This window comes from Perissodus microlepis, chromosome 16 (genome assembly GCF_051167445.1).
Source record: "Perissodus microlepis isolate ML-2025 ecotype Zambia chromosome 16, ASM5116744v1, whole genome shotgun sequence".
In the NCBI taxonomy this organism is placed as follows: Eukaryota; Metazoa; Chordata; class Actinopteri; order Cichliformes; family Cichlidae; genus Perissodus; species Perissodus microlepis.
Window position 1 is genome coordinate 19294466 of NC_140476.1, and position 11930 is coordinate 19306395.

General features: G+C 38.7%; 1 protein-coding gene across 1 annotated transcript in view; it reads left to right on the plus strand.

Annotated features, from left to right (window-relative positions):
• The window catches only part of cckbrb (cholecystokinin B receptor b), a 38527-nt gene extending 28550 nt beyond the window's left edge, over positions 1-9977 (plus strand). The window contains exon 5 of the mRNA XM_084908151.1: positions 1743-9977. Coding sequence (XP_084764277.1) covers positions 1743-2281 — 539 coding nt within the window. The 3' untranslated portion in view covers positions 2282-9977. The remainder of the gene's footprint in view (positions 1-1742) is intronic.
• Positions 9978-11930: the final 1953 nt, after the last annotated feature.

Sequence of the window (11930 nt, forward strand, 5' to 3'; positions counted from 1 at the left end):
GATAGACTCCAAAAACAAACACAAAGTAGATGTTTTTTTTTAATACATTGACATTTTATGAGTAATTCAATTGAGTTTTTTATATGATATACATGAGTCAGATCAGTCAGTGCTCTCTAATTGACCTTACTCTTGTTTTGATTTCGTTGAATGCCACAACTCTTACCAGCTCATACCAAACAAGTTCTAACCTTACATTTTTTTTCTACAGGGTTTGTGTGAATTATGAGGATTTTTTTAAGTACAACAATTTCATTAGTGCTACAATTGCTGTAGTGTGCGCAGGCTAAGTGAAACATAACCTTTTATTGGAATACGAACTCGTGTCTGGGGTGATAGCAGCACTGACTGTCCTTGCTGATGCTCCATTAGAGGATGGATTGGCTGGCAGCTGCAGGCATGGACATTACCATCTGTTTGCTCTCAGAGAGAAAGAGATTGTACAAATATAAAAAGAGTTTTTGGAGGAAAACAATATGGATTAAAAACAAACAGGGAAGGAGAAGAGATTGAAAAATTGCATCTTACCTCACAGACTGCAAAACTGCCTCTATGAAATGTGTTTAATAATCCAGCAGGTGCTTTACAATACCAGATCTTGTTTGTATGGGGTACCCCGAGGCTCTTAATTCTGAATCCTTTTTTATTCTTTCTTTATAGAGGGAAAGCAAGGTTTTCAAATTGCTTTATTGAATTATAATACCCCCATAGGCTAGTAAGAATTACTTGCTAATATTCCATCTATCAAGGCAAGAAGTTGCTCTTTAAATTGCTCCAAAATAACCTTACACGGGAGTTAGTCAGCTGGCTGCAGGATAAAAGATGATTTCCCAGAAGAAACTATTCTTAATGCGATGGCAGAATCACTCTGATATCAAGACCATTTATGTTTAACAACGCAGACTTGTAGAAAATGTATTCCTTCACAATTAAATTGATTTTAAAATTTTAGTTTTAATGCAGTTGGTGATTGGAATCATTTGGACACACAAAGCCATGGGTTTGTATTCAGAAAAAAACTGTTTGGTTGAGGTTATTAAATGATTTAAAAAAAAAAAGTAAACAAGTACTTTTTATTTCAGGTACTTACAAACTCGTTCTTCTCTAAACGGAGACAACATTTTTCCCTAACATTAATCAAGTGCTGTAAATGTCTGAAAGTTTAATAATGCTGAAGGCATCACAAGTGGATACAGCACTCCATTATAGGATGTTTGTGACTTTATTGCTTTTTTCATTATGTTGATGTAATTTCCTTCCAACGACGTGGCAATTTAGTTGCATAGGATAAAACATTATAAGGTGCAGAGGTGTCGTTAAATGATTTAAAGCATGCCAGAAGAAGGCCCCGACATGATGGATGGATTCTCAAAGTAATACACAGTTTTATGTCTATATTTTCATTGCTACTGAGTGTGCAATCATTTGGAATAATACCTATATCCAGTATTTTTATTGTTTTAATTATGTTCTGTATTTTTGTTTTGTTCCAGTGGTTTGGCATCAGTTCACTTAAACCTTCAAGTAGTGTCTGTCCTTTATGTCTTTGTGTTTTGAATTTTAATTTGCCTCTGATATAATCCAGACCCATCCCCAAAGGGCAGAAAAGGCATAAAGTATCACGAATCAGGAGCACCGCTCAAACACAGGATGAGGTTTTAAAGAACTTGGCTGAGAATTTGTTTTTATTGCATTTAATTAACACCAAAATATTCTCTCTTTCACCCTGTTTGTCATTTCAGATGTAAATGGCCTGACCTCTACTGTGTCTGCTGGCAGTGATGATGGAGATGGTTGCTATGTGACTGCAGTCCAGCGGCCGCACACGATGGAGATGTCTGCCATGGCTGCATCAGGCAGGGCGATCAAGGCAGAGAGGCCACGCAGCAACACATCAGAAGCCAAGCTAGAGGCCAAAAAACGAGTCATTCGCATGTTGGTGGTGATTGTTGTCCTGTTCTTTGTCTGTTGGATGCCACTGTACTGTGTCAACACCTGGCGGGCTTTTGATGAAAGCTCTGCCACACAGACGCTCTCAGGGGCCCCCATCGCTTTTATCCATTTGTTGTGCTACACCTCCGCCTGCGTCAACCCGATTATTTACTGCTTCATGAACACACGCTTCCGCAAAGCTCTGCTCGCCACGTTCTCATGTTGCATCGCGCCTTGCCATCGGCGTCGTCATCGTGGGCTTCGGGACAATGAGGAGGACGCTATGGCAACAGGTGCGTCCATGTCCAAGTTTAGTTACACTACTGTCAGCACTATGGGAACCTGTTGAGGGAAATGGATTCACAACAATTCAAAAAAGACAGCTACAGAGGCAACACGAGACCCAACAACCCCCCAGCTTTTTGTTTTTAACACGTGCTCATAGGGACATTCATGTGAAGTGAAAAAATATGCCATGTGATGTAGCAGTATAGAAGCTTCATTTATGACTGTGAATAAAATTATATATCGATTATCTTAAGAAACCCAGTCTTAAGTGTAAATACCTCCATGGCTTTTATGAAAAAGCACAACACCAGAGTATACAGTTATCTGTTGTAGACAGAGGCAAAGTGTTTGCTTAGATATTTGCGGTGTGGATGTTAGTAGTGGTTGGCTACATGATCTGTGAGACAGTCTTTTTAACTAAATAGTAATTATGTAGCTATAACAACAAACCCATGAATTGCTATGTAACTTTAAAACTGTGTTTGATGTTTTGCAGTCAGTTGCTGGTTGTCTGTGTTAATGATGATAATACATTTGCCTTGTGGACAAAGTGCCTGCTTCTAAATTGAATGGCCTTTATTGTCATTGTAAATATATACAAGGAAACTGAGATGTTACTCTGTGGTGCAACGTAAAAAAAAAAAACGGACGCTCACTAAAATACAGGATTATAACTAAGACGAACAATAAAATCTAGGATAAATAAAGATCTAAAAACCTGTATAAAATATACAAATCTGTATGTACATTAATAATAATAATAATAAGCCAGATGGGTGACACACTTTTATTGTTTTTTCTCATTTGATTTTTATTGCATGAGAGAAGAAACTGAGCTAAAAGCCTGCGTGAGTGAAGTCCTTGATGATGTTGGCAGCTCTGCTCAGGTAGCATGAATGGGCAATGTCCTCCAGACGGGAGAGGGGGCACCCAGTGATTTTCTCTGGAGTACTTTCATATCTGCAGCCTGCATACCACGCGGACATGCAGTATGTTACCAGCCTCTCATTTGTTGCCCAGTACAAGGCCACCATCAGCATCCTGTCTGTGTTTTATCTCCTGTCCTTACTTTTTACGGTCCTCAGATATGAAGACCTTCAGAAACTTGAATGTTTGTGCCCTTTCCACATGAAGAGAGGGGTCAGATCAGTGTCTAATTTCCTCCTGAAGTACAGTCCGAATTCCTTTGTCTTTGTGCTGTTCGGTGTCAGGTTGTTCACTGAGAATCACCCTGACGGTCTTTTTATCTTGTTCCTGTATGCTCTCATAGATTCTCATGTGATAAACCCAGTGACGGTTGTGTTGTCAGCCAAGGTGTTGGACAAGCAAACTGGTATGCAGTCATGAGTGCAGAGGACGCAGAGGGCCAGGCTCAGCACACAAACTGGTGTTTAGAGTGATGGAGGAAGAGCGGTGGTGTCCTGTTAGGATTCTCTGTGAGCGGTTAATGAGGAAGACTTTGATCCAGGTGCAGATGAGAGGGCTAAGTTTTATAGTTTGCTGACTAGAATGTCTCTAATTATGATATCAAATGCAGAGCTATAGTTACATAGCTCCTTTGGTGTTCTGGGTGGTTTATTGCTGTGTGGATTGCTATGGCAATTGCCTCTTCTGAGGATCTCTTAGCTTTGTAAGCATGTGGAATTAGGTGTGGGAGAGGGGTGGCTTTTAATGTGATGCTTGGCAAGCTTCTTGAAGCATTTCATAATCACAGCCATACAGTAAGTGCAATGGACCTATAATCATTCAAGTCCACAGAGACTGGCTTTTTGGGAAAAGGAATTATAGTGCCTGACTTGACTTTTTCTAATACCCCAGTGAGCTGGTTAGCACATGCTTGGAGTACTCTCCTTAGCACATGTCTGACCTTAGCAAATATCCCTCATCCTGTTCCTGCAGTGAGTCTGTTGTGGCCTCAAACTGGATGAAGAAACCATTTAGCTCCTCCACAGTGATTCACAATGATTCACATTCATAGTGATTTTATGCTGTAACCCTTGCCAAACCCTCCAGGAGCCATTATGTATCAGATGGTCCTCAGTCCTGCTCTTGAAGGCCCTTTTCATCATCTTTATTCCGCTCTTTTAGATTGGCTCTTTCTCTGCTGTAACAGGCTCTGTCACTTGTTCTGAAGAAAGTGTTGTGGTTTTTGAAGAGTGTTTGGACGTTGCTTGTCATCCACAGTTTGTGATATAAAAAAGCACAGTTTCTGTGCATTCCTCCAGCTTGGTTGAATAAATCCCAGGTTGTGTGATCAAAGCAGTCCTGTAGCTGTGATTGAGCCTCTTCGGGCTGTGATCGTCTTCATTCCTGACTTTGACTACTTCTAGCAGCAAATGTTGCAAATGTCACATGCTGGTAGAAGTTGGGGAGTACTGTTTTAAGACACCAGTGGTTAAAGTCGCCCACATGCGGGTGACTGAATGGATGCGCTGCTGTTTGATAATGATGGCATTAGCATCAGGTGGGATGAAGACAACAAAGACTATCACCACTGAAAACTAAATATTATATTTACCAAATATTATTTTTCCTCTAACTATTGGAGTTAGAAGTGTAGTTTAAAAGTTCTGAAACACTCTTAAGCTGCAAATATTCACCAGATGTTATAAATTGCTACATGGCAAATGATAAACGTGTGGGTTGTTATGTGATATTCATGTCATGACATAAAAAAAAAAAATCAAACGAAAAAAAATTATGTAAGCCCAAGCACAAAAAAGACGTTTCTTTTATGTGCTTGGGCCTCTATTCTGCTCTTTATGGAAAGCATTTTAAAAGGCATTTTATCTTTCTAAGGTAATAAATTCCACATATCATATTATAAAAACTTTATTAACCCTCCTGTGTTCATCTTAAATTACTGAATATTACCATAGATATAATAAAAAATAGCGAAAGAACATAATGACTGATTCACTTTTAGAGAGGGTGTCAGTGGCTATTGTAGGGACTGGAATTTTTGGAACTTCTGCAATGGCTTAATTTTTTAGCCCTGGAGTTTGCTGCTTGATGTAAATATGGTTTATCAACATCATTGCAACTAATGCTTAAAATGACATAGTAGCTATAGCACCAGATATTGCTCCTATTGCTGAACTGCATTTGTAAACCAGTCTGTTAAGTGCAATGTACAGGTACTTCCCAGAACCCTCATTATCTATCTATCTATCTATCTATCTATCTATCTATCTATCTATCTATCTATCTATCTATCTATCTATCTATCTATCTATCTATCTATCTATCTATCTATCTATCTATCTATCTATCTATCTATCTATCTATCTATCTATCTATCTATCTATCGAGAGAGAGAGAGAGAGAGAGAGAGATACAGGGAGAGTGAGAGAGAGAGCAACAGCACACTTCCTTTTATGTATGTTCTACAGTGGGTACAGTGGGAGAGCTACTTTAGGGCACATAATTTTGTCAGCTGAAATCTCAGCATGTATAATGGAAAATATAGCAAATGACAATATTGTTGACACACCCAGACTAGCCTAGTAAATCTTACTGAGACAACTCTGATCTCACATGGACAAATTGACAAACAGAACATTACAGAGATCCTTCATGTGTCACTGTGCACGCTCAGGCCCCATCATCATTGAAGCTCAAGAGGCAGACATTCATCTACCCCTCTGACAGTGTTTGAGCTCTACTGATTTCCACAGGGACATTTAGTTTTGTATGTATATCTCTGATCTAAAGTATGCACACGAAAGTGATGTCACGGAAAATGAATTATGTTTTTCAGTCTGATCTGACAAACTCATTGTTAAATCTTTGTAAAGCAGACATTCCTCCCTTGTGAACACAGATCTGCCGCTGCACTGAGCAGCAGACGGGAGATATTTAGGCATCTGCTGGTGGTGTTTCCCACATTAGAGGAGCACTTTTGTTCTGGAGAATTATAACAGACTTATTTCCCTGCAGTGTCAAAGAGGTTGTTACGCCTCACTCCCCAGCCCACCGCATCTCATCCATCAGCTACAAACACACACTCTGGCTCAATTATGAATTTGCTCGCAACCAATTACGGACAGATGCCAATAAATACTGCTTTCTCCCTTCACAGCAATTAAAACTGGCCATGAAAATGAATCTCATTCTAAAAATAACTGTGATAATGAATAGTTTGTGCTTGGACCGCTCATTAGTATATTTCACTTACACACAATCTAAACGTCAGTGTGAAGAAGAGTAAGTGTGAACAATGTGTTTTTTATGGCCTGTTCATCCAGCCTCAACACTGTTCATACAGTAGAAATATTGTTCTTGTTTCATGCACTACCACAGACTTGTATTAGATTGAGTAATCAATCATGTTCAGTCAATGGGTTGGCCTTTATAATGTGACACATTCTTTAATTATCATGCCAGCTACACATCCCCCTCTTCTCCTTAAAGGCTATACAAACCTGTAAGTGGTTGCATTGATTGACTTCTCTACCATCCTCGCCTCCTCTTGCTTCAGCTTCTTATTAACATGCATGACGATGGCACATACCCTGCTCCATGCGTGACAATAGCTTTTTCTTCAGCCTTACTCACTACATGTCTCTGCGATACATGACATTGGGTAATTCTCCAATGAACTCTAGCTGCTGCTTGCATTTTAGAGTGGTTCCCTTATGTAAAGGTGTAGCCATTTGTTACAATAAATGCTGGGATATTGACACTAGTGTAGCTGACGCATGGTGCAGTTGTGCTCAGGGGAAATGCTGCTGAAGAATGATAAGAATACTGTCCACAGGTGTTGCACAGGGACTCTCTGGTGCACGTGGTTGACAGTTTGAACAGTGCTGTAATTGTTTAGTGGAAGCAAAGCTGCCTGAGAAGTAAATTTGCCTGAGTGGGCAGCGGAGGCAGGGGCATTCGTGGCAAATCTGCTCTCCAGCCGTAAAATGCTGATAAGAAAATAAATGTAAAAATTCAATCTCGGTTATCTGAATGTTAAATAAACGTCTGTCCAGATTCCCAACTGATATGTAAATCTTGGCTTTGCTATGATTAATATCACATTCAGCATTAAGATAACTAATTCTTTAAAAAAAAAAAAAATAATAATGACACAATAAGGCATTTTAACATAGTTTTTGTTTCTATTTTAAATAGCTCAATACATATAAATGACCAGCAGCAGCAGCCATAGTCAGTGATAAATGACTATTTGGATGAATTGAAAATTGGAATTATTGAAATACAAAGTTTCAGTTATAAATTATTTGGCAATTAGACTCAGGTGAAGTTACATAGCAAAGCTGCGTCTGATGATGGATGATGGGAGGAGGTAGGACTCCTTCAGTCTTGGTGCTGGTGGTGGTAGCAAAGATGAAGCAGGTGGAGACTTGGACAAGAAACTGTATCTTGGCAGGATGAGGTGTAGAATGACAGCAGAGCTGTGAGATTTAAGGGTAGCGAAATACTGATATTTTGCATACATGTATCTAAGCATGTTTTGTCTGAAGTAACTATAAATGAACTATATTTTCATCATGAAACCAGACAAGCATCTGTCCTCTAACCCTTTCCTAAGTGTCTTGTGCATTGTCTTTATAAAGTTTAACAAGGTTAAAGTCATTGTGAGGAAATAGAGGTACAATTGAACTACAAGTGTTAAATGAGATTTTAATCATTCATTCAAATAAATGTTTTAACAACAAGCCAGAGAAAATCATTCTTCAAAGGATTTCTTTCAAATTATGATGAGGGTTTGAAATTTACTTTATTTGTGTGTTTGTGTGTAAAGATTATTTATACATACAATTTTGCCCGAGAAAAATAAGAAATAAAAACAGCAAACTAATGTTGTCGCCCTAATCATGAAGGACATTCCCTGACTGGTTATATTTGATTGTAAATCATAATCAGTTGAATTACAGGATTTATACTGTAAATTTGGGGCCGTTTGGTGCCTCAGAAGGTCTGGACCACCAGGAAACATTATCATCTTTGCCAGACTGCAAAACCAGATTTGCCATTTTAATTGCATTATCTTATAAAGCAAGGAGCTCATTTATGACATAACAAACAGTTTAATATCATTAAAGGGAAAAAGGAAAAAAGTTGAAACAAAAAAAACAGAAAAAACACACTGCTGCCCTTTTTAAAGCTGTCACAAGCATCTTTGTTGTGGAAAACATCAACATGAACAGACAGTCATCATGCACGTGCACAGCAAGCTGCAAAATGAGTTATGTTTTAATATAGTCTTCACTGTTACAGTGTATTAAATATGTATTAGTGATTTTTGCTATCAGTATGATTTATGTGGAGCACAGAAATCAAGCTGTATAATATGATTAAAGGTTGTGCTGTCTGAAAGTTAAGTATTCTGGGAATAGTTTCATTAGTGTTGATGTTTACTGTCTTGGGGGCAGATTTTGAATTAGTGCAGCTATTTTGACGTGAATGTCAGCGGCAACATGTGAAGGCATAAAAAAAAAACCTTTTAGCGTCACGCAAATATAAGCGCAGTTAGCAGAGTTAGCTTGTACGCTATTCTCAGTTGTCAAGTGTTTACATATAACAATGAACTGTTCTTCGTTTTGTGATGTTTTTGTAAGGGAAACTGCTGACCGTGTCTCTTGGTGATAAATAGTCGTGTCCCATGCTTCTGAGCAACTCGTTCAGGCCGTAGGCGTCTATGGGGTGAACAGAGATGAAGGGTTAGAGATGCATACGAAGATGCATTTAGATTTACTTGAATAGTCACAGTTGCCAGGCCACCATTGCCTTAAGAGCATTTGGAGAATACAGTAGCTGTGTGTGTGCGCGCGTGCGTGCATGTGTGTGTGTGCGAATGAGTAATTCATACATTTGCTGTGTGTACATGTGAGTCACTATTGTTTGAGGCAAGATGAGAGCTGAAGATGAAAGCATTTGGCAGTGTTGGAAAATAATATGGATAATGGTGAATGTTGTTTATATGGAGAAATGTAGGTGTTGGCTAGAAATCCTCTTCTGTTTGTGGTAAATGGTGATGAAAGATAACTTTTTGTGACTCTTTGTTGCATCAGTGACAACTTTGTGGAAACAGTTGTGACGAATATTTAATTTGGGTTTCTTGGCTACTGTTTGTGATGCTGTCTTAACAAATATGTGCTGCTGTGACACTGCAGTTTGCAAATGTGTAATTTTTTTTAATGCTCGTGTTTTTGCTCTAGATGGAGGAGGTTCCCTCGGTACCTCCCTTATGACAGTGCAGATTCTCTGATTGTCATTGCAGCTGCGGTTCGTTGTTTTTGACTTGTCAGACACAACAGATGTGCTCTCTCGGCATGAGGATCATCCGATCGGCATTAGTATATTTTAAATATGTTGAATATGTTTTCAGGCTGGCTGCTGCAGCGGCTCAGTAAACTCATGATCCTCATGTCTGGCAGATCCAAAATACAGCCCTTTTCAGACATGTAATATTACTGCCTTCATTAATCTGCTAAGGTGAGGGCATGCCATCATTCCTCCAATTCAAACATAATGTATTGTACTTTGCTCTGTCCCTAGCTCTGATATTGTTGCCCTAACTTAATGGAAAAAGTAGCTGGGATTCTCATTCACACTTAGATCCTGGCAGGTAAAAAGGAGTGCATGTTTGAAAGGGGTTTTGTCTCTCCTGGTTTGTCTCTATTTCTAATGTACACACAGTGTTAAATGTGCATGTACAACTTGGTCATGTTAATGGTTGTAAATTGCTTTAGATTTTTATGTGCAATGTCTACTAATCCAAATAAAGGTTATATGTCAAATAATATCGTCTTGTTCATTCTTGAATGAATTTGGTGTTATATGACAATTGCAAGTGACAGTTTCTACACATTAGCAGACATTTTAAAGGAGCATAAGAGCAAGGCTTCATCTGAGTCATTCTAGGCCTCACTGTGCAGGTTTGGTTGGTTTTAACTTTTAGGTCTGAAGTCGCACTGAAATTTGAGAAGGTAAAGTGCACAGGCATTTGCCCACCTCAGTTATTTGCCTCCTTGATAGTTCTGATCAGAGTGGTCTTAATGGAAAGTTCAATGGTGGCTGTTTTACCTACCTGTATAGCCTCTCTCACAACACAGCCAGCACATGGGATATAAATAAATCTTCATGCACTAAAAAACAGTGGTTCCCAAATGGTGTGGTGAGGCACACTGGTGTGGCTGGGTATTTGATGTCAACCATAGATTATTCCTGCAACTGCATTCAAGAATGACATTTAAACGTACTCATCTGATTAATAGAAAATGATAATAAAGGTTGTTTTCTGTGCTTCATCCAGATGCTACCTTTCTGTGACAATATACGGTTGAAAAGAACAACTGATGATGTGTCAGATGGCATGGAGGTATGCCTTAAAATTGTTGCATGACTTTTGGAGGTGCCTTGGGTACAGAATGGTTGAAATCCACTCCTATTAAAAAAAAAATGGTGTTACAAAAACCTTCTATCACATCTGTATAAAAATAGACTCTGTACATGAAAGCCAAGCAGAGACGTCCTCATTTAGCACCTTTAATAGACAGCACTCTCAGTGATGATCTGCAGCCTCTTGACAGCATTTTAAATAACTGAGTACATGAAGAGGTACTCACTCCAAAATAGTGTCATCCTAAAGTTTAGTGCCCTGGATGACTATTTATTAAGCAAGTGCTTGTTAGGGATATTGGTGCCCTGACAAGACTAACCACCTCTGGCTAATTTAGAAATGAATAAGCATTTAGGCCACAAATCATTTGGAGAGATTTCAGCCATCCAGTCTTTTCTCATGTGCTGCAGACTGTGTGAGAGTTTTTGTACAAATATTATTCTAGTGGGATAAGAAAAAGACACAAAAACGGAAAGACACGTCTTTTTTTAATTGGGATTTAAGGGTTCCTGAGCAGCAGTTGGCTTATTTATATAAAAGACAAATAAATACATAAATAATGATGCGTCCTTGGATAATGAACTAATCCTATTTTCAAAATGATGGAAGCTCATTTAGTGGCTTTAAGCAACTACATTACAGGGACATGGTTTCAACAACAGACAGCCTTCTTCTTCCTCCAGTCATCACCTTAATGCAGTTCAGGTATAAAAGGTCACATTTGTCACAGACTGCCTGACTCCCCCAAGGTGGCTTGCATGAATAACTAACTAAAGAAAATGTAAAGACTCCATCTAAACGAGTATGGGCTTGTCCATAGGGAGTCATCAGATGCTTACTCTAAAAGGTCAGCCTCATCCCTTAGGGCAGCTTTAAAGCTGAAACAACACCTCCCACAATAACCACAAGTAGTGTGACTACTGGGCCTGTATATGTCTTGAGTGCTTGGAGCCATTAGACTGGCATAATCCCATGTGTTCTGGCACATTTGTACATTTGGGTGATGTTTTGTCTTTATTCACTTTTTTTCTTACTTTTTTATTCCTCTACAATATTAGATTATTTTGTTGTCCCTTATGATATAATGTGCCTATGGTATACATATACAGTCAGGTGCTTTTAGATACAAACATATATGTGCACACATACACAACAACATATTGAAGAAAAACCTTTTTTCTACATCTGTATAACACTGGTTTAGCTCAGTTCTACCCATCAATATCTCACAATATTACCAAAAAATCATATCAAAAATATCACTCTAAGGTCATTGTACCTGCAGACTGCTTGAGAATGAGGACATTTATCAGTATTGAATTGTTTCATCACAGCATCACATATTGTATAAATT